Source organism: Colius striatus, chromosome 2 (assembly GCF_028858725.1).
Source record: "Colius striatus isolate bColStr4 chromosome 2, bColStr4.1.hap1, whole genome shotgun sequence".
NCBI classification, from domain to species: domain Eukaryota; kingdom Metazoa; phylum Chordata; class Aves; order Coliiformes; family Coliidae; genus Colius; species Colius striatus.
The window spans coordinates 40,192,195-40,220,011 of NC_084760.1; the positions used below are offsets into that span (position 1 = coordinate 40,192,195).

The window sequence follows — 27,817 nt, forward strand, 5'->3', positions numbered from 1 at the left end:
CAACTTGATTTTCACATTAAGGCTCTACTTTTTAATCATTATCTGTACTCTGCCCTCAATTTCCTGTTAAGGTACTTTTGCTCTCTTTAGAGTAATTAGGCAAGATCTCCACTGATAGCAGAAGAGATCATGAACAAAGTTGCTTAGCCTGAACTGAGCAGCAGTAGGTAATATTGATTTCTTCCCTGCTCTCAATTTACTCCATAATATGGCTTATTTTCTCTGCTGTGCTGCAGGAAAACACACTAGAAGTGAATGCTTTATTCTCCCTGTCTGGGCCTTCTGACCAGGCAGTGTCCAAGCTTGTCTTCAAGTATATGTTTAAAGCATATAAAGTTAAGCCAGAACATAAATGAACACCAGGAATCAGCTACTGCCAAGAATAGGCTGCTCTTTGTGTACAGTTACTGATCAGGGATCAAGGAACATAAGGTAACGCAATAACTACTTCTGAATGGTTAAAAAGCAGTAACTGCACACGTTCCTCATGTGATGTCCTGTGTAACTTTTCTTCCTAATGAGAGCCATTTCCTCATCTGGAGAGTCCAGCTTCTTGTCCCAACTATAAAAACTACTTTGGAGCAGCCACACCTGCCACATGAGTGACAGCTCTGACCCCTTTAGTAGATTCAGCTCTGTTATTCATGCTAAATTTTCTTTTGCACCGCCTCTTTTTTTTCCTTCAGCTCATACAGAAACCATGAGCCCTCACTTAATGCTGATGCCAGGTTTCATTTTTGCATCAGTATTCAACCACTTTCTTCCTTTTGAGCAAATGTTAGATCCTGCCCTTAGCCTAGGTCTTTATTTAAACCTGGAGGCAAAAACCACAATGGGATAAACAAAAGGACAAGTTAACATTTACTTTCCACACCTAACACAACAGGGGTGGTGTGTTTCTGGTGTTGATTCTGAGTAATAATTTATCAAAAAGGTACAGAAGGCACAAAGCAAACGCTGCATCAAAAATAGTACTTACAGAGATGTTGGTTTGGTTTCTGAACCAGAAACCCACACAGTTTTTAAAATAACAAGTGGCACATGCTACTGTATTCATTTGCAGGATTTTCTGTTACTTGATAGCAGTATAAAATAAAATATTAATGTCCCGACTTTGTTCCCTGCCAAGATATTACTTTGTAGGGGATGGAAAGCTTGACTGCTACTTGTTTAAAGAATGGCAAAGGCTTCTTTGCCTACCACACTGAAATGATTTTTAGATTTATGGAACATCTATGTAACAGTCGAGAAAGTAGATTTCCAGACAGGCCAGAATGTGTTGTGAAGGCAGGCACTGCTGACTCATGCAGACTGAATTATGACAAATAAAAATTTGCCAACTGCTGAGCAGACATAAGAGTTTCACTTGAAAAACCCAGCTGTAGTGCAGGCATTAAGAAACATTCAAGTACACAAGCTTCAAGCACTGACATTAACACAGTAGTGAGGTTAAGCAAGGTTATTTGTTGCAATTTGTAACCCTTGTGCTATAATTAGTAAATAATACCTTGTAAGCCATAGTTAGAAGTTCATGTTACATGGTTTTTTTTTTCTTCATACTCATATTTTAATGCAAGCCAAGATGCTAGACTAATCCCATCAGGCTGATACCACTACTGCATTTGCTATAAATGTTTTTTGTCTCAAAGCTTTCAGTTTTAGGTGCTACAGACATATCATAGGGCTGAATATGAGCCAGCAGTGTGCCCAGGAGGACAAGAAGGCCAGTGGCATCCTGGCTTGTATCAGAAATAGTGGCCAGTGGAACCAGGGCATCGATTGTCCCCTCATACTCGGCTCTACTGAGGCCGCAGCTTGAGTGCTGTGTTCAGTTCTAGGCCCCTCACTGCAAGAGGGACACTGAGGTGCTGGAGCATGTCCAGAGATGGGCAATGAAGCTGGGAAAGGATCTGGAGGACAAGTCTGATGAGGAGCAGTTGAGAGAGCTGGGGGTGTTCAGCCTGGAGAAGAGGAGGTTGAGGAGAGAGATGTGGTAATTCTCCACAACCACTTGAAGGGAGATTGTGGTAAGGTGGGGGTTGTTCTCCCAAATAACAAACAACAGAACTAGAGGAAAACTGCCTCAAGTTGCACAAGGAGAGGTTTAGAACGGAGATTAGGAAGGGTTTTTTTTAACTGAAAGAGTTTCCAAGCATTGGCACAGGCTGCTCAGGGAAGTGGTGGAGTCACCATCCCTGGAGGTATTTAAAAGCTGTGTAGATGTAGTGCTGAGGGACATGGTTTAGTAGTGGCTGTGGCAGTACTAGGTTAACGTTGGACAGGATGGTCTTAAAGGTCTTCTCCAACCTAAACAATTCTGTGATTCTGTATTGTTATGTGGTAAAAGCTTATGTGCATGCCCACAGAGATGATGGGGAAAACCAAATAACATTCAGACCAGCTACTCATCACAGGGGCCATCTGCCCATCAAAGACACATCTCTACAAGCCCAGAGGAAGTGGAGTGGAGGGGCAGGTGACAGCCCAAGTTATAGACTCTGGAGGAGTGTACATCTTCTCTAGGCCTTTCCCAGGACTGTCCCAGCAGAGCCATCAGTCCCCGTGTCCAGGTTTGAAACTCATCAAAGTGAGTCTTGGAATCAGCCCTCCAGGGTTACTGCCTTGAAGATGTGCTGCACATTATGGGATGCAGGGGAAGAGTATTTTAGGACTGCAGGGGATTTATTATAGAATGTTTAGGAGAGGAAGGAAAGGTGGGGAAAGGGAGGTATTTAGGGGGGAACAAATGTAGGAAATAGAGGGTCCTTGGGGGATGGTATGTTCAGGTACCAGAAGCTGGGGAGACTAGAATCCAGGGACCAATACTAGGTCATAGCTACTGTACCTCATACTGTACCTCTTACTCAAATTTTGCGAGGTTCTCTGGAATTATGTGCTACTTTTAAAGGATGAATGATTCTAGAATAAATTTTAAAATAATCTTCTGAGATTTTTTCAGAACATTTTGTGAGTTGTTTTGAAAAGGAAAGTTTTCCAGATTAACAAATTTCTGGAAAGATGCAGGCATGCTATAGAGGAAATAAATACTATGCTAAAGACAGGCAAAATGGTGTCAGAATACAGTAAAGGAAAGGTATGGTTAATAACAAAAATAATAAAAACAGGGATTCATGGACAGAGCAAACAGATCACTCTGGTTTTAAGCCAGCTTACAGAAGCCTACACAAAAGCTCTGTGTTGATGAAACGCAGAATTTTCCCCTGATTGTGAGTCTAGCTTGTCAGATGTAAAGCTGACAGTTTGAGACACTGCTGCCCTCCTCTGCCTGACATTCTGCTGGACATTTCCAAGAGAGGCAAGGGAACTAAAAGAAAACTCTTCCCTCTACTGCTGGAAGTAACAACATTGTGCTGTACCTCCAACCAGTAGCTTAAAGTTGTTGCAATCAGAGGGTTGGACCTAGTTTTGCAGTCTTTCACCAAAACTCAGCTGACGTTTTAGACTTAGGGTTTTTCTGCACCTGTACATTGTGTTTGAAGAGTGGTAAGTCTGTCAGAACAAGTCATCTTGTAACTAACATTGACATTAAAGTTTAACAGAGTTCAAGTCAGACCGGAAATCAATGGGGTGTGAAAAGAGGCCATACCATCAGCCACTAATGCTTCACTTGAATTTCCATGCGAGATCTGTCTTGCTTTCACACTGCTTTTTGCTTTGGTTAGGGAAACCTATAACCATTTGCTGATCTCCTCAGAGCCTTTCTTAAAATTTACTTGCCTGAAGAAGGTTAAAATGGTTTGACTGCAGAGTCACTAAAAGAGCATCAGTTGTCCAGGAACTAATGATTCTAGTATTTCTGACCAATAATCCTCACCTATCTGTTACCTCTAACCTTCAACTCTAAATAGTTTAAGGCCAAAGTATCTTTTTGTCCTATGTCTGTAGTGACAGGAACAGGGCTTTTACTGCCTAATTAAATAAAGCCATTGGCACTTGGCACTGTCAGTCCTTCCAAAGAGATACTCTGCCGCATTGCTGCAGTTGAATTTGCTTTTCCTCTTCTGCACTGGGATCATCCTGACTGCCTCTTGATCCCATTGCCTCCATTAATATCTTGGCATTTAGCAAGCATTTAACTAGAGTGATAACTGCAAACATAGTAGTTTTACCTTGTTAGAAATACCAAGCGTAGAATAATTATGTCCCATGTTTCTGCCACACTGAAGTCCTGGACCATTTGTCTCCCAAGGAGCCAGTTCAATTGTGTCTAAACAGCACTCGCTAGTCTGAGAGGATTTAAAATCAGATCAAAGAGAAGAAAGTCTTTAATGCAGAGTCACAGCAAAGGAAAGGAGCTTTGTCACAGTCGTAAGGGCATCATAATAATAGGTATCTTGTAAAACTCATGAAATTTTTGTTTAGCATCTTGAAGTCTTGCGGGAGCGGTAAACGAGAAAACAGGTATCTTCACTGGCATTATTCTTGGTCAGTCTATGTCATCAAACTCTGCATTGTCCAGGTTACAGTGGATAAATTCAAGATACCTCTGCATCCCCATACTATCCTTGAATTCATACCTCACACACAGAAACCACACAGCCCACCAATTCCACATCTATAAGACAGATTTGAATCAGAGCTTGCAAGAAACCAATTGTAGGCACAAATCTGTAGAAAAGCTGTTTCAGTGCCTGCAGAACTACTATATTTTTTTCACAAGACCTCCTCCTCCCTAACCTTTTTCAGTGCAAAAGATGAATAATGTTTGCAAAATGAATGGTGACTATTGAATTGTTAAAGTTTTTACAATCTTCATTATTAATTGTACAACCTTGGGCTTTATTTAATATGTACCATTCAGAAACAGTGATTTGATTTTCTCTTGGGATTTTATGTTGTTCTTAATGTAATAGGTGCTTCACAAATGCACCTTTTCCCTGACAAGATTCCTGAAGCAAGTTAATATTAGTATCTTCATCTTAGAGATGAAGGACAGAAAGGCGGAGCAATTTAAGTAGGAACATTTCAAACATATGCTATTTTTAGATATTTCTCTTGAGACACAAAGGCCTTACTTGAAGGACTTACTCTGTGCAGCTGTCATGGTGTCACTTGAAGCTGAATACACTTTCTTTCCACATGGCAAATCACACATAGCTCAAGTCAGCACCACAGAAATCAAAGACTGGTACAAGCTACAGCACGTTTCATCACGAAAAGCAATGTAAGTGTCGCTTGCCACCATCCCACCTTCCTTCTGTTCTCAGCCATATGTTCCACTTCCCCTGCACCAGCGCTGGCACCTGCCTCACTCCTTCAGTAAACTAAACTTAGAGAAAGGGAGAAAATCATGTGAGTAGTTTCTGACAAGCTATGAAATGAGCTTCAGATTTGCAATAATGCATTCTTATAATGTATAATTAATTATTAGTCTGTGTTAGTGACAGCTGAGAAACAGCTATTTTGTTTATGCATAATTATGCGTTATATAATTGCTCATTCATTTGCAATGCATAACTAGAAATTACTTTATTTGGGAAACTTCGGTACTAAGTTGTTGTTATTTCAAATTATTAATAATTTCTTTTAAATTATTATTAAATCTGTTTATTATAAGAAACCCGGATAAGTTTCTGATGACTTAAGCAGACAGCCGGGGAAGCACCCATCCCGGACCACAAAGTGGCCCATGGCCCTGCAAACAAATTTCACTTTTACACATCAAGGATCGATTAATTATCAGCAAAATGCCCTTCCCTTCCCACTTCTGGGCCCCTTTCCCTGTTGCACTCAGCCCCGGCCTCACTCCCTCACAACACCTCACCGTCCTCCTCCCGGCACCGCCTCCTCCCCTCCAGGCGCCGCCTCCTCCCCTCCACGCACCGCCTCCTCCCCTCCACGCACCGCCTCCTCCCCTCACGGCACCGCCTCCTCCCCTCCAGGCGCCGCCTCCTCCCCTCACGGCACCGCCTCCTCCCCTCCAGGCGCCGCCTCCTCCCCTCCACGCACCGCCTCCTCCCCTCCACGCACCGCCTCCTCCCCTCCACGCACCGCCTCCTCCCCTCCCGGCACCGCCTTCCCTCCACGCACCGCCTCCTCCCCTCACGGCACCGCCTCCTCCCCTCCCGGTGCCGCCTCCTCCCCTCACGGCACCGCCTCCTCCCCTTCCGGCACCGCCTCCTCCCCTCCCGGTGCCGCCTCCTCCCCTCCACGCACCGCCTCCTCCCCTCCACGCACCGCCTCCTCCCCTCCCGGCACCGCCTCCTCCCCTCCAGGCGCCGCCTCCCCTCACGGCACCGCCTCCTCCCCTCCCGGCGCCGCCTCCTCCCCTCCCGGCGCCGCCTCCTCCCCTCCCGGCACCGCCTCCTCCCCTCCACGCACCGCCTCCTCCCCTCCACGCACCGCCTCCTCCCCTCCACGCACCGCCTCCTCCCCTCCAGGCACCGCCTCCTCCCCTCCCGGCACCGCCTCCTCCCCTCCCGGCACCGCCTCCTCCCCTCCCGGCACCGCCTCCTCCCCTCCCGGCACCGCCTCCTCCCCTCCAGGCACCGCCTCCTCCCCTCCCGGCACCGCCTCCTCCCCTCCACGCACCGCCTCCTCCCCTCCCGGCACCGCCTCCTCCCCTCCAGGCACCGCCTCCTCCCCTCCCGGCACCGCCTCCTCCCCTCACGGCACCGCCTCCTCCCCTCCCGGCACCGCCTCCTCCCCTCCCGGTGCCGCCTCCTCCCCTCCCGGCACCGCCTCCCCACCCTTCCCGGCAGCCCCGGGCTCCTCAGCGGCTAAAGGCTGGGAGGCGTCGCCTCGTCCTCATTGGACAGCGTTGCCCTGGCGCGGGGCAGTGGGCGGAGCTTTGGGGCCGTGGCGCATGCGTTCCGCCGCACGCCCAAGCTGAGCGGTTGTTCGCTGCGCGGCATGTTCCGCCGCCCCCCGCGCAACTTCCGCGGCCGGCGGCGCGCAGCGTCCAGCGGCAGCAGCGATGAGGAGCCGGAGCCGCTCGCTACCGTCCCCCAGCCGCCAGCCCTTGGCTCCGACTCCGAGCAGGAAGCGGAGCTTGAGGAGGGCGAGGGAGATCCCGGAACCGCCGTCACGCCGCCCGAGAGGGCCAGGGCCCTCGCAGCGGAGGGGCTGCTGTCCCTAGAGGAGCCGGCGGGCAGTCCCGGGGGCCGGAAGGAGAGTGGAAGGGCGACTACTCTCCAGGCGCCACGTCTGCTCGGAACGGGGCCCGCGCGGGGGACGAAGGTGCTGCTGAGCTTCGGTAGTGAGGAGGAGCGGGACGGTAAGGGGTCGGCAGCGCAGCCTCAGCATCCCCGAGCAACCGCGCTGGAGCTCGGGTGAGCGGGCCGCAGGGGGTTGATGGCTGAGCCTGGACCGCCTGGCCAGCGAGTCACCTTTATGCTTCTTTGTGATCGAAACGAGGAACGCTGTATTGTGCATAAGGCTGTTGTGAGGGTGTGTAACAGAAACCCATGTAAAATCACTTTGAACGTGACACTGCTTAGGGCTGGGAAGCTTTTGATAGCGTCTTAGAGCAGAAAGAACCAGAGGAAAGAGTAAGATAGTATTGTAATTCCATGACCAGCATAGTTGATGATGAACTAACTTAAATACCTGAAACTTAAATGTTTGATTCGTTCTTCTGGGGTGTTGCTGTTGTGGTTGATGACATGAGACAGGTCATGGCAGCTTCCAGGAGTCACTTTAGGGTGGACACAGACAACAAAGAAACAATATGTTTCAGCAATACAGTGATGCTGTATTGAGGGGGCTGAGCTGCACGATTTTAAATTGAGGCGGTGGATCTTGAGTGATAAAGCCCTAGAACTAATTAATGCAGCAAGAACTTAAAAAGATATACTGTGCATACATAGAATTTACATGTACTTTATAAATATATGCAAGTATTCTGCTCTTTCTGTTAATGTTACTCAGAATCATTTTGTTTTATCTGACTAGGTGATGAATATTTTAAAATTAAAAAGCCATCCTTCAATGAAGTAACCTTCAGAATCCAAAAGAAGGAAGCCCTGCTACCTGCACAAACAGAAACGGAAGAAAACAAAAGTAAGTACTTTTTTTTCAGTTAAGCATTTTATGAAATACTTACATGGAAATATTTTACAAAATCAGTAACTGAGAAGTAATGTGCAAATGCTGCTGTTGGGTTTTTTTTAGTTGTTGATTGGGCCTGGGATAATATATATACAATGTTACTGTGCTGTTTTAAATTATTGGTGCTGAAATTGTTTTCCATGTGACCCCCATATGAGAGTTTGGAAGCTGTTCTTGAGAAGACCTTGCTTTGCAGAACCTCTGTAGAACATAGTTAAAAAGATTTATTAAAAGAAAAAAATCTACACTTCAGCATCATATCTTTTGAACTGTGTGGCAATTATCCTCTGCTTATTGCTGTCAAAATGCAGTTTGAGCTCGATATTTTCACTGACAGAAAATGTGACTTCAGTAGGATCTTCTTTGTTAAGACTTAATGTAAACTTTAAACTTTGGGTTATTAAACTGTGCACTACTACAGCATTTGAAGATTTTAATTTGATACAGTCAGTAGCCTTGATTATTCTGGTAGTGTTCCTAGTTTCATTGAACTACATTAAATTTCCTGTTGGAGTATTTGGGGTTTGTGTGTTTTAACAGGTGTATCTAAAAGTTCCCCCCACTACTCCCCTTTTGACACCTCTTGACTATTCATGAATATACCCTAATTGCTACTATTAGATAAAAGTAAGCTATTGGATAAAAATAAGATTGACAAGTAATTCCCTTTGAGATTGTGATTCAGATGAGAGGGTAAGTTTTCTTAGTAACTTCTTATGAAGATATACCTCATACTCTTGTAAAAGGTTCTGTTGTTCAGTAGACTGAGTATTTATGGAAGATGTAGTGGCAGATGAAGAGAAATCAACGTTTTTAAAGAATTCAAAGATAAGTGGAGACAAGACAGGCATATGTAAGGCTTTATAGTTTAAATAAGGACCTCCCCATTGTGTATCAAAAGAATTGCTTTCTAAAAAGAGTTTATAAAGTCAAGAGTGATGAATGCAAACATTCTGTGATCTGTCAGGATATTAATCAGGTGTCATCTAGGAGCTCATATTGTTGCTTTTATGCGTGTAAATGTGCTCTGTGTCTCAGAAGAACAAACTAGTCTAGAATTATTACAGATGCTTTGAGACAAGAACTGGCTTGTAAATTACTATCTTGGAGTTTTGGAAAATTTGATGTGTTTTGGTGACAAGTGGAGGTAGACAGTCACCAGTCTTTGCTGCAGCAAGGTGTGAACAGTTGCTGGTAACTACTTATAGAACATCAGCTGAAACCAAAATCGTCAATCTTGCCTTTTTTCCCCTAAACCAGAAATCTGCCCATTGGAGCCTGGAACTGGCAGCACTAAAGGGACTCATGAAGAAGAAGAGGAGAAGGAGGATGAAAATTTTTCTTCATTAAGTGAGGGCTACAACAGCTCAGACTCTGAAAATAAATCTAGCTCTCCACAGAGAAGGAAGGATTTATCACCAGGTTAGTTACCTGGATTTTTTTTTTTAAGGATGTTTTTTTGCAACATTCTTTGTTGGAAGTACATGAGAGGGTAGATGAGATGAATCCCACTCAGCTTAAATCATGTAAGGTTCATGCTGAGTCAGGGCTACCCTTCTTCTGAAAGATTATTGATGGTTCCCCAATATTTTTGGTTGCAGATGTATTTCTATATTAATTTTGGAAATGGGTCGCAAATTATGACCACAGATTTTGGAAGAAAGGGAGCAAAACATTTCTGTTTAATGATGCACAATTCCCTTAATGAGACTGAAATATAACCTCATTTGTAAAACTTGGGTTCACAAAGTTTGGTAACCATGATCTTTAGAGGAGCTGGAAAAAGTAAGGACAGGCTAACAGCAATTTATTTTAAAGAAAAAAAAAAAAGGCTGAGCCTTGTTTTTGAACTGAGAGCCACTTTTTAAGGATGCTTTTTCATCTGTTTATATTCACCATAGTAAGCTTAATAGAAAAATATCTTGTGTCCTATATTCAGAATTGTAGAGAGAACCTGAACTGTGGTGATTTGATTTTTGGTACTAACATTAGGAGCTGTGTGGTTTAACCTCAGCTGACACACAGGTGCCACACAGCTGCCCACTTGTTCTTCCTCTGTTTGCTGGTGGGGTGGGGTGAGGTGAGAAGCAGAATATGCTTTGATGTTGTGTAAACACTGCTCAGCAATACTGAAAGCATCTCTGTATTATCATCACTGTTTTCAGCACAGATCCAAACCAGATATTCGAAAAATCAACTCCGTCTCAGCGCAAACCAGCACAAGAATGATACAGAATATTACTTTTAGTTGTTTCATTTATTTTCTTCCTCTTCAATGCAGGTAATGTCCCCAGTGCAGCTGGTATTGAGGCTGCTCGGAGGAAACGTCACTTAGCCAGGACACAGGCTGATTATCTTCCACTGGATGTTTCAAACAGTCATCAGGTCTCTCAGAGAAGAGAAGGCAGTGACTTAGAGAGTGAAGATGAGTTTGATATGAAGAATCTCAGTTTTGTTCCTAAAAGGAGAACTCTTGGGCAGAGGATGACTGAACACATGGGTGAGTTTGTGCCATTTCTCCCAGTAGTTGTGACTTTGTTTTACTGAAGTCTGGAAGAATGTGGAGCTTCACCAGTAAAGAGTGAGCTCAGTGTGAGGCTCATGTTCCTCAGGGGTTTTGGCAAAAGACTGTACAGCTGATACTTGGGGTTTATCTGGGATGTTACCCTGCTTCAGGTCTCTCCCAAACAGTGGTGCAGGATGCTCTCAGAAACACTTAAAAAATGACTTTTGTCTTTGTTGACTGCAAAAAGAAGACTTGTAGGAGGTAGAGCATCTAATGTAAATAAAGTTTCTGTAAATCCTGGCTGCTGCTTGTGGTTTGCTCTTCTGAGTTCTCTCCCTGCATTGACATTATGATTGTTATTGAAAAAGGAAGAAAAACCCCACAACAACTCAGTCCTTTTGAAGTAAAAAAAAACGATTTCACACAAAGCGTTTCTGTCCTTTCCATTGCTTGCACCCTCTTACAGTTGCTTATACTTTTGTTTATGAAGCATTGGTTTCCTTTATCTGATTAAGGTTTATGAAGAATACAGAACTACGAGCTCATTCTATAATTCTAATGAATGCTAATGAGATGGTTTTGTGTCTATAGTAGAGTGTATGTTTTTGAGTAGTCAAGGATTTTCTGTGTATAGTATGATTCCCTGTGTTGTAGCCCGTACTTACACTCTTAGTTACATGTACTATACACAGCTTTGCTTTGAGACATAAAACGGAGATGTTTGTGCAGCTCCTAATGCAGGAGTAGTTGTTTGAGAAACAGTATGTTGGGGAAATTAATATTAGTGTGAATTATACAAGTCCAACTAGCCATTTCCAAGGCTTCCTTGCCTTTCAGCTTGATTGTCCTCCATCTGCAGTTTATCTGCCTTTTTTTGTATATATCATTTCCCAGGTGTGGTTGGGAGAGCCATTGTTGCTTTAGAGGAAGGAGAAAAAGGATGTAATTGTATCTAATCGTGATTGTTTTAACTTTTAGTGTCTGTGAGTGATGAGTCAAGTGAAGATGAAGCACAAATCAAGTGGGAAGAACAGCAAATAAAGAAAGCCATTAAACTCTCGCAGGTGACACATGCTTTCCTAACCACTGGAAGTTGCATTTTGCTCATAGGCGAGAGAGCTTGCTTGGAGTGCTGTCATAACTCCTTCCTGTTCTCTCATTAGAATGGTTTTTGGGAAGCTATACCCTGATTCTTCAGGGAAAATGTTATCTAACGGTATGGGAAGATGATATGAACATCTGTAATACCTGTCTAGCTGATCAGAATCAGGATATTGTCTGCCTCAAAGGCAGATACCCATATGTGATGGAAGACTGAGAAGCAGAGACTAAAATTCTGAACCCCGATTTTCTTTGACGGTTTGCAAGGAATCTTGAAAGCAAGAGTCTGCAAGTGATGGAAATGTTTAAAAGTCACAAACCAAAAATTATTCTATTATGCTAAATTTTTGTTGAATGGCTGTGTGAGAATTCACAGTTCAGCAGAATTCTGTCATCTCTTTTTCTGGTAAATAATTGGCGAAAATAAACTGTGTATTCTGATGAGCTGCAATTTTTGTTTCTGGCTTGAATCACCTACTCTGGATCAGAGTGGTCCAGAGTGAGGTAACTGCAGTAACCAATGCTTTGTCAGAACAGAAAATTGTAGAAATTTTTAACTCGTGCAGGAGGTATTACAGGAACTGGGAGAAAGTTATATCTCTCTGCTGCTGAATTTAAAATCTAATATGATTGGTATTCTCAGGTCTTCATAGTCATTCGTGGGAAGCTATTTATTTCTGCTGTTCAGGAAACTGCAACAGTTTCTAGTGGCAGAGCTTGTTAGTTGTGGATGTGATTGCTTCAACTGATTGTGCTTTGGCTAGATTTTAATATACCATTTTCTACCTTAGAATGCAAAGTGTCTTTTAATTTCATTGGAATTCAGTAGGATCATTTTTGAGCTGAGAGTGAAAAATCTGACTTTTGCTACCTTCTGACAAAGCCAGTGGCCATTCTCACATATTGGGGAGAGGAAGTAGGCAAGTTACTACGAGAAAATAGAATATTTAATGACCGAGTGCCAAATAATTTATCATAAATATATTCAAATGTGGTGTTTTTTTTAAAGCAAGATGTGACTAAAATCAGATATTATCATTCATTTGCTGTAGTTTTTCTACATTTTATATCTATAATCTTGATATTTGTAATATCTCAGCTATCAGCGTACAGGCATTTTACATTACTGAAAGCTATTAGTATTTTCAGACCAGACAGTAACTGAAGTGTACCCTCAATTACAGATTAATGATACAAGCATTAATTATTGCTGTTTATATGTATATGCACTATATATTTTTGTACAATTTTTTATACTTTCAGTTTTCTTTGCTTTTGTTGTACTTTTCTGCACAACATTTTCTGTACTTAATTTGATTAACTGCAATACATACGTTTATATCGTGTGCCATGTGTATTTGAATTATACGTTTTGTTGAGGGAAGACTTGTGTAACTGATGTATTAAAACTTAGAAATTTCTTGTAGGAAACTTATGATGATGCTTCCCAGCATAGATCTCAGCCAGCTAAGCCAAAGTTTGATCCCTCTGTTTCTCTACCACCTGTGAACTTGGAAATTGTGAAGAAGCGACTCACTGAAAGGTAAATCCCACTCTACGGAAGGTTTGAATTGTCCTGAGTTTTTACCACAGAATGAGAGATGATAGCTTCGAAGTCTTAGTCTTTTTCTAGATCACTGGAGGATTTTTGGACGGTTGTTTCATGTATAATATACCTACGATTATGTCCAGCCAAGTATGACAAAATGCTTTGTTGTAGGGGAGTGTTTGGAATTTTCAGTAGTGTCTTACCGACTAGGGCTTGAGGAAATAACTTCTTTTAAATGGCAGCAGCTTTTCATGCTTGCTACTTCTTGAGAGGAGTGTTGGAGCAATGTTGTTTTTGCCCAACAAGCAAGCAAAATGTTAACCAGGGCAGATGGAGCTGGCAATCCTGCCCCTCTTAGGTGGTTCTTACACCAACTGCCAAAAGAATTAATTTGCTAAAGCAGCAAATTCTCTGCAGCCTATTTAGGCAAATTAGAACCTGCCTTGATTTTTCTTTTTTGTAGTGTTCATGGCTGTGACTTTTTCTTTAGCAGTTCAACAGCTGTTGTATAGTCAGCTGAAGTGTTCTGGGGTGGAAGTGGGAACCTCCTAGAGGGTATGTGGGAAGGACAGCTGGGGTCAGGCATGCTAAGGTAAGCCATCCCCTGTCATCTCTCAGATCACTATGAAGCAGCTGTTCAGATAAGTTTAGAGAAGTAACATTATACAACTGAAACATAAATATACACTATGGACTTGCACTGAGCTGTCTCTGTGTATGCTTTGCTTTGTACAGACTGTCATTGACCTGCTTGTTTAAAGAACTGCAAGTAAATGGAACTAAATATTTTTATGGAATTGTATGCTTGCTGTAGTCACCTGAAAGGAATGAATTAAATGAAGTAGGAATTGATGTACAGAGTCAAAGAAAAAGAAAATGAGAATAAAGCTATCAAGAGTGGGAAACCTATCTGGAAAACAGCAAGAATGGAAGGGGGAATGTGTTTGTTGTAAACTTTATAGGTGTGTTTAACATGCTAAATGCTGAAATAGCTTTTTAAAACTTAGTTTAGCACAATAGACAGCAATATCTTGATTTAGTTATTTTCGTTGGGAAGTGTTTCCTACTTTAGGCAAGTGAAGTAAGTCTGTTTTTTGGTTCTCTTACAGACTTATTCAAGCTGAAAAATCGCTTGGGATATGTAAGGAGAGAAAGGTGGGGGGGAAAGAGGAAGCAGAATTGTAATACATGTAGTTGTTCCTGTGCTACCTACCTAGTAGTGACAACTGTAGACATAGGTTCCTGGATTTTAGCCCCTCAAGTAGCTAGAATCCTTGATTCATTTGTATTTAGTAGCGAGCACATGGTGAATGCTTATAGGTACTACTGTCCACACAACTTATACTAATATGGACATGCTGATGTGAGCTATAGTTTTCCCCAGATGGAGTTGGATAGAATCCATTTAATGTGATACCACAACATCTGTTTTCTTACACTTTTGGTAAACGTAATATATTGATGGTTCTAGGTAAAATGTCAGTGGTGCTTTCAAGACTAGTGACATTTGTGTCTCCAAAGTATGATGCTTGTCCATACCCCATGCTTCTGCAAATGTTGGCATGGATAAATCTTTCAGTGCTTCTTAGCTCAAGTGCAATACTATATTAGCACAAGCAAAGATTTTTGTATGTGATTATAATTGGAAAATTATTTTAGTATGTATCAATTGTTAATGTGGAAATAGCTTTAATTGTCTGGGTTTCTCTTTTTTTTTTTAGGATAACATCATTACAAGATGTGCACCGTGCCCATCAGAGGGAGTATGAAAAATATGTGGAGGACATTGAGAGTTCAAAGATGACTGTCCAGGAGTTAGAGAAGTCTTCAGATGCAGCTTTAAATTACAAATTCTACAGGACCATGAAAACATATGTAGAAAACTTGATAGACTGTTTGAATGAAAAAGTATGTCTATTTTCCTCCTTCCCTTTTTTTCATATGACAGAGCTGCATTCTGTCAATGACAGATGTGGAGTTTTCATTTGGAAATGATGAGGGAAACCACTCAGTTAAAAATCAGTTCTATCAGAAATTTTAATGGAACAGGAGACAAGATACAGGGAAAACAAACACACCCTGACCTTAAGTAATGATCAAGTTGAGACAGGGGTACTAACTTAAGCTATGATCTCACTACATTCTGTTGGATGCAAACAAAGTGTTATTGGAGGGAGTTTTCTGCAGGTCTAGTAAACAGAGGACACCAAAGTTGAATGAGAGGTGGTGCTTAAGTTCACTTTTGGGATTTCTTGAAATGTGTTTACCGAGGGTGTGTGGCAGTTAGTAAGGATTTTGTGTTAGGTTGAGGAAGGGCTTGAATTAGCAGAGCTGTGTGAGAATTTGTCTACGTTATCTGCACCATCTGTCTTCTGAACTCCAAACTATGTATTTAAAAAGAATAAGGTTGGGAGAGGGGGAGGAGCCACCTAAAATTTGGCCTCAGTCAAAGTAACCTCTTAACCTCTGATGGTGATACCAAATTGTCACTTAATTGCATTGCAGTTGTGGGTTTCATTATGTAACTTTAAAGAGGAAAAAAAAGGCAGTTAACAAATACGTGTTGTTTAATGGCCAGTGGCTCCCAAGCAAACTGCACCAATAGTGTCCCGTTAAACCCTTTTGTATGAGGTCTTGGATATTCCTGTAATGAGCAACTGTCATTTAGTTGATGTTTTTTGAGCCTTACAAAAAAGCCTGAAAACTCCAGTGGCCAGGAATTTACTTTTCAACCTGTGATGCCTTGATTTTAATTTCATGGCTATACTGAAAACCCAGGGAAGCTATTGTTTATTCATTCTTTGGGGATTATAATGAATTGAAAACCTGATTGTTGTTTACACCATTTCAGCTGAAATACATTAATGAGCTAGAACTGGCTGTACATGTGCTTCTTCAGCAACAAGCCACAAGAGTATCGAAACGAAGGCAAGAGGAGCTGAAAAACGAATCTGCTTATATTCGACATACGACAAGTTAGTATGAAGTTAGAAGTTATTTTATGATTGAAATAGTTACTCTGAGCAGAAATATACAGTTACATTTTGGATCAAGTTCTTAATTTTCACCTTTTTATTCTCCTTTCCCCTTCCTATTTTCAGTAAGTGTGTTGTACTATACCTCAACGGAAATCTTTACCTCGGTAACACTCATGTTACTGATTTTTCTCTGGTTTAATAGTGGATGTGATGTGACCAAGTACTTTGTAGATTCCTAGTTATTCACTTCAGATCAGTATTTAAAAACAGGGTCAGTTTTCCGGTAAGTCCTAAATTGGAGAAGACTTGCTTTCTGTGCAATTCTGTGAACATATGAAAAAGGGTGTTTATTTGGCATTGTCACCTTTACGTGAGAGTATCTTTAAGGCTATGTGCCTGTTCAGAATGGGGATGTCAAATTAGAAGGGGACACGTGAAGGGAAGGGGATGAAGAAAGAAGCAACTTTGTGTGAAAGTTTTATCTAAAAATGTTGTTTTTCAGTCACTGTAGGAAAAACTTAGAATTTTCTCATCCTGTTTTGTTTCATACCAATGTATTATTTGTATGTCCTGTGAATCTTTAGCTGCTGCTATTGTAAAAAAAAAAACACCCCAAACTTCCAAACCCTTTAAAACTGTGTAGGCAAAGCTAAGAGCAATATGCTTGGAGCTGCTGGTAACAGATGGAGGCCAGATGCACTAGTTTTTGTTATCTACTAATCATATGGGTTCAGTCTTGTCACTACACAGGATAAACTGCTGGCTAGAGAAAGCTAACAGCTTGTATGATTTGTAAAATAGTGTAACAGACTAACAGCAGCTGTTAAGGAGAAAAGGATAGTCCAATAATAGTAGTTGCCATAAAAAATTTACTTCCCGATCACTAGGAATAAGACTGTACTTGCATGTTTAGCAGCACTTTTGTTTCTTATGGTCCTACTTGTATTTAAAATAGCGGAAAGGCTACTTTTTCTTACATAATGCTTCAGTAGTGGTACCCTTTTTTTTGCCATGTTGTACACTAAGCAGACAGTGAAGAGTGAATAACTGAATTAGAAAATGCTTCTAATTTCTACTTCTGTGTTAGCCTCAGGAATCAGGGTAGGAATAATGAGTCACACAGTCAGCGACCACTCAGGTAGCAAGAGACGTCGGGAAGCCACATAGTCTTTGGCAGTGTTAGGTTAGTGGCTGGACTCGATGATGTTAAAGGTCTTTTCTAACCAAACAATTCCATGATTCTCTGAACAGAGTAGATCAGGGATCGAACTTCCATTACAGTGTTGGAACAAGATCTTGAAAGTTATTCTGAATTATTATATGGCTTAGTTTTTGACATGCAGATGAAGGTAGATCCCTACACTTGCCTTTACACTGCAAAGAACCTATTGTGGAAGGTACTTGCTCTCTCTTCTGTGATTGGGAAGCAGGGAGTATTGACTGGAGTGTCATAATACCTTTTCATCAGGGAACAACCACATCTGACAAGGTGCACTTAGTTTAGCTCAGGAGATTTTATTTTTCTTTGTCTCTTTTCCAAATGAAGAAAACCAGAAATAGGAACTTAAAAATCACACCATTTTATTTTTGGCTGTTTCTGTCTTATGATAGGTGGGAATGACAGACCAACTAATGGTGGATTTGAAGGGACTGAGAAGACACAGCTTCTGGAAATGTGTGAACACAGAAGGTAGGTATTATGTATATGTACACTTAACTGTGGTAAACATATCACATGCTGTATTTTTGTCTATGCAGTGATGAATGTAAACATGTAGGATTACTAAATGAAATTGTACAAAAAATAGATATTTGCTTTCCAAAATTCAAAGTACTTGTCGTTTAACACATAGGTGACTTCCATGTTGATTTGAATCTGAGTGCTAATAGATCTTGTTATTTTAAATGAACGTGTCTCAGTGAGTCTATTTACAGAAGTATATGACAGAAGCCTTTTCTGCCTTGTCATAATAAATGAAATTACGACTTTGTACAGAAATACATTTTGGTATTATTGTATTACGTAGCAAAAAAGTCATTGTAGTATTGTTGCTGCTGGGGTGCTGGTGGTGGCCAATGAAGCAAAGCAATCTCTAGACCCTCCCCTGCTATCAGTGTAGGCTGGATACTACATTTTGAATATTATAGTGTTCAGACACTGCTGCTGATTTTTTTTTTTTTTTGCCAAAATTTTTCACTTGCATTGGTGCCTCAACTCCTAAGTGCAGTTTGAAGCAGCAAGAACCTTAGAATTTTTATGGGTGATAAATAATAAAATAAAAACTTTTACTTGAAGCAGTTAAGCTCTAGTGCTAAGTGATGTAAATATCTGTATAGAAGTATTCATGCAATATTATTTTCAAATAATATATCATTTTCCTGTGATGCAGAGATGCAAGCTATTGATTTTGCAGTCTTGTGATTCTTGGTGTCATGACAATAGTTTCTTGAGCTCAACTGGTGCTTAGGTGCTGTCACAATTTTTTTATGTGGATTGCTGCACAAGTGGTCCAGAACTGAGACGTCAAAGACTGAGACCTCAGCACACCAAAACTGTTAATGTCCCCTACCATGATAGATATTTAGCGTTTCAGATGGGATGAGTTGTTAGCCTCATCGATGGGAATGGGATGAAGGTTATTGCATGGTTCATAGGGAGGATCAGACATGCTGGTCTAACACAGTTCCCAAAGCTCCTTCTTCCACAATTTCTGTGTCATTGTGGTAACAGAGTTACTATTTGTCCTTGACGGTGTTCCCTTAGACTGTTGCTCTTGCAACTTGCTTTTAGTATATTCTTTGAAGTCAGATCATTTTTCATTAAACTTCCTTCTGGGGAGGGTAACTCATTTGAGCTCCGTACCAAATACAGGACTTGCAGACGGCAAGCGAGAGAGCATTCGGGAGAAGCTGATCACCATGAAGGCATGTCGAGTGATGACGAGCTGACTCCCACAGAGGTGAATGAGTTTCAGACAAGCAAAGGTTGGTGACAGTCTTACTGTGATGTCCTAGAAAAAAACCTCTCTCTTGATATTTTTTTAATGATTTTTTTTTCTTTCATAAAAGGTGAATAAATACTCCATTTGAGTTACTTAGTTACACACTGTAAGAAATAAATGGATTCAGACAGTGGTGACTAATGAGTTATGAGAATAAGTATCAATTTCTTCTGGTACGAATTACATGGTAGTGGCATTACGCATGACTTTCAACTAGAAGTTAAGCTCTTTTAGAGTCAGCCAAAGCTGATCTGACAGTACTCAATGCAATATTACAACCTGTTTTGAATAATAAAATCATTTTCTGAAAAGTGAATTAAAAGTTGGTGCTTTTAATTATCTTGAATGAATGGAGTGAGAGGAGCAAGGAAAGGTATAATACTTTTAGATAACAACAGAGGGGTTTTTGTGTCTGAAATTTTGTCACTGTGGAATAAAGTTTGAACCACAGTGGTTGTATAAATCTATGGAATAGATAATGACGGAACTTGCACTTTTTTTGGTCTTCACTCAGTACTTTCTTCTGAAACTGGATTTTCCAGGGAGTGGGAAAACTAGCTTCAATGAAACTGTGTATTTTCACTGTCAGATGTGTCAAAGATAAATGACAAATACCAAATATTTCTTATGTCTTATAGATGCATAAACTCTTTAGCTTATGCCTCAATAAGTTCTGTGGTGTTTCTTTTTATTCCCAATGAATATTATCCATAGATAACGTTTTACAGGATGGTAGGAAAGTCTTTGAAGATGTACATGCAGATTTTTGTGACATCAGAAAAATCCTGTTGAAATTCCAGGAATGGAAAGAGAAGTTTCCTGACTCTTACTGTGATGCTTATATCAGTTTCTGCCTGCCTAAGCTACTAAATCCATTGATCAGAATTCAGTTAATAAATTGGAATCCTCTTGAGGTACGTGTATCAGCTGTCAAATTGTTTATGTATTATGCATTAATATGAAAAGTGATTGTTTCCCTATACATAGCACAGTGCATTATGAATGAACAGGAATATGATACTGTGCTGGTCTTAAAAACTGAAGCACGTAGTTACAATCTTCTTAGCTTTCTCCTTTCCCTTTACATTTGGCTGCTTTTGCAACTCTTTGTGTAAAAAGAATTCTCCTGAGTTATTTGAAGACACTTTAACAATCTCACCCTTTAAATTCTAGCTTTAAACCTAGTTTTCCTGATTGGCTGTTTTGGCCTATTCAGTGCTGGATCTAAAACTAAGTGGGAATATGTGCTGTTGTTGGATGGAGCTTTTCTCTTAACCCTGACCTGGAGAACAACTAACAGGAATGATTTTTCAGGAGAATTTTACAGAGTTGGAAGAGATGCCCTGGTTCAGAGCTATAGAAGAATTCAGTGATGCCAAAAACATATCTGAATCAAAAAGAGCTGATGATCCTGATGGAGAAGTTTTGCCTAGAGTGATTGAAAAAACTATTCTTCCCAAAATTACAGGTATAGTAAGATTGTCATAAAAACGTTCACAGCAGCTAGGCAATCAAACCTTAAATAAGTGATAACTGCCAAAAGTTAGTTACATAGTGATGCTCCAAGGTGTAGTGTAGGGATTATGTTGTTCGTCAGAGTGAGGCCAAGGTAGCATCTCTTTAAGATTCTTGTGAGAGGCTTACTTTTTTTACATGCTTACTTCTGTTACATTGTAATGCCTTGGAAATAGAGTGGATAACTATTTGCATCTTGTGAATAAAATAAATTCCTATTCTTGTTTTCAGCATTTGTAAAGAGTGTGTGGGATCCTTTGTCTACTTCACAAACAAAGAACCTCATACGGCTTTGCAATAACATCTTCGAGAAACGTGTCCTCTCTAAAAATAAACGCAGTCAAGCAAAAGAGGTAAAAGCTCCAGTGGTATTTGAGAATGGGGATCTTTATCCACTGCGTGTATTTCGCATGTGTGCTCCCATGGGCACTTAGATCATTGTCCTGGACTGGCTGAGTTCAGGACAAACTTTTTTGTTTTGTCACTGTATTTAACAGTTAAACTTCCAGCTCTCTGATGTGCTTGTCATTGAAGATGATGGGAGATGGAATGCTCTTGAAACAGAAATTAACTCCTGTTCCTGGAAAAATTCTGCCTGTATCTGTTAAGAATCTGATTGTAGATCTAATCATGCCTCACCACAAAGACAGTCATTAGAATTTAGATTTGCATTTCATTGTCTTTCAGAATTTGAGCTTTAAATGTAGTAATGCACTTAAGCTTTTATTTATAAAGTAGATGTAGCATTTGAAAATCCCTAAAGGTTACTTGGCTGAGACACTGCTTTGGTCATCTTAGCAATCTTTTAATAATTCTTTTTATACCTTTAGTCACTGTAGCATACCTTTCCTCCTCCTGATTCCAGTTTTATTCTTATGTAAATCTGGAGGTTTATCTAGTATAAAACTGGTGTAATGGGATGGAGGATTAAGCTCTGAGTGTGAAAAGAAATATTTTAAAGGGGATGTTTTTACCCTCTGAGTCTTCCAAAGGTTACCGATTTGAAACCATAACTTGCAGTAGTATAATTGACCTTAGCCAAGATATCGCTTGTGCACAAAGTAAACTAAAAGCAGTACTTTAAATGAATAAAAAGCCTTTTAAAAAATCTAGGTGGCAATTTATGGCATATTATAAAGCATATTGCCTAAAAATGCATATTATCATAGTTATTATAGTTTAATATATTTTATATAGAATTTCATAGCTTTTAATGCAGATCCTATGTGTGTAACTTTATTTTGCCGTTAATCTGTACAGTTGTCCTGCTGCCTTACAAAGTAACATGTTAAAAAGCACCTCACTTAGGAAAATTACTTCATCTTTTAAAAAGTCCTGACTTTTTTGGTCAGTTTTTTATTTTTGTGACTTGTCTACAGTTTTTAATATATTCATGGTCTAAGGGTGTATTATATAGAAGTGACAACTTGACTGATCTTTAACATGTCACACTTCTAGATGAACAAAATAACTATTGAAGTTGTTACAAATGGAACATTTTCTGTGAGGGCACATTAATAATTATTTTTTAATAGGATTTGATGGACATGATTGTCTTAAGAATGAAGAAGTCTATAGAGGAAGATGTCTTTATTCCTCTGTATCCTAAAAGGTAAGCTGACTCTAGGGGTCTTAGAAACTTTTTTTTTTTTTTAGTTTCTTTACTTTTCTGCTCCAGAGGTAGATGAAATATTGTAGATGTCTAACACCTAATGGAACCAACATGCCTTCTGCTGTTTGACTTGTAGGAAAGGTTACAAAGCCTTATTCCTGTTTACAACCCTTTTCTAATAAGGATAACTCCCATTATCTCAATGCTTTTTTTTCTCTTGTAACCAAATGCTTTTCAACATACAGGGTCCATGCTCTGATTTTAGCACAGCCACTTCTATGTGAGAGCCTTGTATTACTTTATGTGGCCTGGTGTCATGTGCATGTGTACCCCAATTCCTCCCATCATTCCTAAAACAAGTTTTTTATTGCTGGTGCCTGTTACTGGACACTATTTCAAAGACAGAAATAAGTAGGAGTCTGGGAGATGAGGGGTTAAGATACAGCTAGGAGGGAAGCTTTGCTAAAGCTGGTGTAGGATGTTTGGCTGTAAGCAGTGCTGCTTTGATCTTAGTCCATGAAATGTAGACACAAGTGTTTCCCCTTGGTAAATTTATGAGGAATTATTTCATAGTAGTTGTATTACAATTGGGTTCAAATCAACATCTATTTCTCTAGACCTTTACTCTGGCTGTAGCGTCACTGCTGAAAGAAATCCAGAATTAACGTTCATCAGAATCTAAGAGATCAATTGTCTATTTGTCTTCTCTTAAAAGCAAACAAACAAAAATCCCTATTTACCTTTTTTTTTTCTTCTTCCCAGCACCGTGGAAGACAAGTCATCACTGTGTTCAAAATTTCAAGACAGGCGATTTTGGTCAGCTGTTAAGGTACAGAAAATACAGCTGTGTTTTTCTTTGAAATTAATTTCAGAGAAAAGTTACTTTGCAGTCAGTTGGGAAATACACCTTGAGGCAGGTCTGATTCCTGTGACATGAGAACAGATAGTGAAGGACATGTTCTCTGTGCAACCTACATGCAATGATTTAAAAATGGAACTGTATGTGGACACTTTATTTTTGCTTACCCATCCAGTACATATTCTGAAAGAGACTCTGAACTGACCATCTATTCCTGCTAGTTTCATTTTGACTTTCTTTTTTGCCTTGAGTGGGTCAACCAGGCCTATTTGACACTACAGGGACAGACAGGTTCTCCTGGGGATCCTGAGTAGAATGATGATGCCACTAAGTTTTAAGTATAATTAAAGCTTTATTTTGTAACAGAATTTTATGATCAGCATAGCATGTTATGGTCAGTTTGGTGGGTTTTTTTTATAGTCAGAACCAATGTAGCACAACTTTGTAAGCAGTATGGCACAGAACTTACAGCACAGCTTAGCTTGTTCTGAGGCACCTGGACCCTCTGCAGATCGGGTCAAATCTTAATATCTAATCTTTCAATAATAGTCATAATTAAGAATAGAAACATGATTGAGTCACTCAGTCCTTAGAGGAAGCAGAGAGTGGTGGTGGTGTCCCTGGCCACCAGAAAGGCTCGTGGGTCTTGCTGTGCAGCAGCAGTTCTGGTGCAAGTTTTCCTTCAGACATGTAACCGCTGGATTTTATAGACAGTGCGCTCTGTGCTGTTACACTTCTGTGTTCTGTGCCAGGGCATTACCACCAATGGGGTCACCCAGGATGGGTGTCTGGAACTTTCAAGGCTGGTAAGGTGGGGAATAGTCAACCTGATGCCCAGGAATTTTGAGGCTGATAGAGAGGGGAAGAAAGAATCTGTTTGATTTGCTTACTTGGTGCATAAGACCTTCATGGCCTGATAATGAGAGGAAAGGGGACTAATGTATGACCAACTTGGTCACCGAAAATGGCTGTTTGCCTTAAGAAATGCCATTAGTTACACTAATCCATATTGTAGAATATAACTATGTGTCCACATAACCACATCAATGTAGTTTTATTTTTGAGATGGTGAGTTGGGAATTTCTGAATGCCTGTGATACAGTTCCTACTTAAGATGTGTTTCCTATAGGAGTAGATGTGGATTCTCAGTAAAGATGAGATTTAGATGCATCAAGCCCTATGAAAAACCCAGCCAATATTCCATGCTATTCACGATGCCAAGCCCTGCATAGACTTTCTGTTGTTATGATGTGGAGCATCCTTTTGTCAAAAATCCTGGAGAGTTGGATGTATTCATATGTTCATGTACACATATAAAGTGAATTATTTTACTTGATGAGGTTATTTACTATATGCAGCTTATTAGTGGCTGCCAGTTTGGAGAGTGTGAATCTTGGGTTTTAAGTACTGAGATTAGATGGACATACTACTATCTTTTGCCTTACATAAATCTTCTAATATTGTGTTTTAGAATACCTCCAGCCACCAAGTATACATATTCTGTGTTTCTTTGTTACTGCAGCTGCTCTCCAATGTTCTGCTTTGGGATGGGATTGTACAAGAAGATACAGTCCGGGATTTGGGACTGAGCAAGCTGCTCAATCGTTACCTTCTTCTGAACCTCGCAAACACACCACCAGGGCCAGATAATATAGAGAAGTGTAATAAGGTAAAAAAGAACATGTCTGCTGGAAAAGGGTGTATGCTAAAAGCTTTTTTTTTATTTTTATTTTTTTTTGTAGTAAGAGGAGTTGAAAGTGAAGGTAGAATATTTTTAAGAAGAAAAAACTTAAACAGAATCACAGAATAGTTGGGGTTGGAAGGGACTTTTAGAGGTCATCCAGTCCAGCCCCCTGCTAAAACAGATTCTTCGCCATCAGGGGACTCAGAAATGTGTCCAAGTGGGTTTGGAAACCTCCTGAGAAGGAGACTCCACACCCTCCCTGGGCAGCCTGTGCCAGGGCTCCCTCACCCTCATAGCAATGAAGTTTCTCCTCATGTTTCAGTGGAACTTCCTGTGTTCCAGCTTGTGCCTGCTACTCCTTGTTCTATCACTGGAAACTACAGAAAAAAAATGACTGGCCCCATCCTCTTGACACCTGCCCTTTAGGTATTTGTAGTTGCTGATAAGGTCCCCTCTCAGCCTTCTCTTCTCCAGGCCAAACAGCTCCAGGTCACACAGCCTTTCCTCATCAGAGAGATATTTTAACCCCTTGATCGTCTTGGTAGCCTTCTACTGAACTTTCTTTAGAAGTTCACTCTTGAGCCAGGGAGCCCAGAACAGGACACAGTACTCCAGATGAGGCCTCACCAGGGCAGAGTAGAGGGGATGAAGAACTTCCCTTGACCTGCTGGCCACACTCTTCTTGAAGCACCCCAGGATGCATGAAACAATATTTAAAATTTTTAAATATTTTTTTTAATGACTTTGGTGCCTCAAAGCCTTTTGTAGCAAATAGTCCCTAGGTTCTTAAGAATAACTACTTGTAATGATGATGAGTCTTAGTTTTAAAGATAAAACATGCAACTAAGAATGACTGGACCTGCCAAAAAAGCCCCTGTCAGAGTGATCAGACCTGGTCATGTTGAAAGGTTTTTTCTTTTTAAACTTTTTCCAAATGCTCTGTGTGTGAACAGGTGGTTGCATGCTTCCCAGAAAGATGGTTCCAAGATCTTAACGGTGGATCAACCCTCCCCGAGTTACAGAACTTCTGCCAGCACTTGCTGCAGTGTGCCCGTACATTACACAGGAGTAACCACAGGTAATAGATGAAGCTTTTTGTGGGATTCAGGCACTTTCTCTAATACCTCGTGCTAAATATTTCTCAAATTCTTTAAGACTTGTGTATTTACACTTTGAAGGATGCACTCCTCACGTAAGAGTCAAGTCCATAGTGTGAAGAAGCACTTCTGCAGTTCTAGTTTCATGTGATAGTTTGGGGCACTAGGTTTTGGGTGCTGTTGGTGATCGGTGTCACCAAGGTCACCCAATGACAAGTGGCCAAGGAGAAATATCTGACTCTAAAATGAATGAAGTGTGCTTAAGGCAGGTGCTCTTCAAAATTTTTCCTTTTTATTTTTTTCTTATTTCATAGTGATGAAACAAAAGAAATTCTTCTCCTGCTGGTAAAAGTCAAAGCTCTGCATATTGTTGAAGACTTCATTGAAGAATACGGACTTGAACATCTTAAATCCATGATCAGGAAATAGAAAATCTTGAACCAACACTTTTATTACTGAAATGACACTTCTACTCACTAAAAGTTCTAATATGAAATTTAATTAGTGGATCCTGCCTAATCAAAGATGCAGTGTCTTATTGTTAAACATTTGGGTTTTTTTTTCCCCTGTGTTTGTTTGCCACCTATTCTTGGGTTGAGGTATCTTTTTAGAGGTTACAGTTGCCAAAGTAAAGTGATGGTTCAGGCCTTCTAAAATGTGAGACAATGCTTGATTTATCCTTTTTGGAAGGATTCCTGAAAAAAGTACTTAGAGTTGATCACTGCTGGATGCTGGACAGCTTGACAAGCTATTTGCAGTGTGAATTGCCATATCTTGTTCTGACTTAGCAGGCAGTGAGTTCTTCTAACTTGTGGCCTGCAGTGACTGTTGGCAGGGTCCTTGTGAAGCCATCCCTTGAAACAAATTTATAATGGTGCAGGGGTTTGAACGCTGGTACAGAAACAGAGAAGCTGGTGTGTAGGTCAGCAGTTTGACTGATGACTCCTTATTGGTGGTGAATGTGGATTCAGTGAGGCGAGAGCTGCACAGGAGAACATCTGAAGAGCAAAAGTAGTGAAGGTGGAGTTTGTGTTGGGCGTTTTGTGCGTGATTGATACTAATTGAACTTAAGTGCCCAGAGTGGTCACACCGGACTGCTTTGCAAAGCTTTTTGTAGCAGACATCTTGTGCTTCTCACAGTCTTCAGTGACATTCTAGTAACTGAAACTCTAGGAAGTATTCCTCTTGCTTCCCAGTAAGATCTACTGAACCTTACGTTGTTGCCCTTATTAGACTTCTGCTGTTTTATAATTTTGCTTATTTGCAAGAAATATTGTTACAGAATAACAAGGATGCTTTATTGTAGAAACTGTATTGCACATTACAGCCTCTGTATGTTTACCTGTAACTACTTCTCCAAAATCTCATAGGCCTAGAAGTTCCCTCTTGCAGACTTAAACCCTATGATTTCTTTGTAATTTTTTTAAGTTAAAAAGATATTTTTGTAAAATATTTTAACTGTAAATAGCTCTGGTCAGTGTTACAGACAGAAGAGGACTTTTAAAACAATTTTATTTTGGAAATAAATATTTTGCCATGTTAATGAGCCTCCTGCAATTCAATTCTTTAATGTGTGACAAGAATGTTAATAGAAGTGTTTAAAAAAAACCAAACCCCCCAGACATGGTTAGCTTTCACAGCCTTCAGGAGTTAGGAGTTGTTACAAATCCTGTTCTCCAATAGTGAATTCTTGTTGTTTTCCTCTCAGAATGCAACAGAAATGCAACAGCTGATCAGCAATCACCACAAGCTCATAATCTGTTGCTTTTCTCGTTTGTATTTTGCTTCACTCCAGCTGAAGGTCTCCCCTGAAGCGACCAACCTTGTGTGGTGTTATGAAAATG

The 27,817-nt window shown here is 40.5% G+C and overlaps 1 protein-coding gene across 1 annotated transcript; it reads left to right on the plus strand.

The window, feature by feature from the left end:
• Positions 1 to 6,839: 6,839 nt before the first annotated feature.
• On the plus strand, positions 6,840 to 27,503 carry GCFC2 (GC-rich sequence DNA-binding factor 2). The gene is made up of 18 exons (XM_061990627.1): positions 6,840 to 7,237; positions 7,915 to 8,022; positions 9,331 to 9,492; positions 10,352 to 10,570; positions 11,555 to 11,640; positions 13,105 to 13,220; positions 14,948 to 15,134; positions 16,078 to 16,201; positions 17,816 to 17,894; positions 19,077 to 19,189; positions 19,921 to 20,120; positions 20,521 to 20,674; positions 20,953 to 21,074; positions 22,257 to 22,333; positions 23,096 to 23,162; positions 24,715 to 24,861; positions 25,830 to 25,954; positions 26,288 to 27,503. The coding sequence occupies exons 1-18, from the start codon at positions 6,874 to 6,876 to the stop codon at positions 26,400 to 26,402; spliced, it is 2,565 nt and encodes an 854-aa protein (XP_061846611.1). The 5' UTR covers positions 6,840 to 6,873; the 3' UTR covers positions 26,403 to 27,503.
• The last annotated feature ends 314 nt before the right edge of the window (positions 27,504 to 27,817 follow it).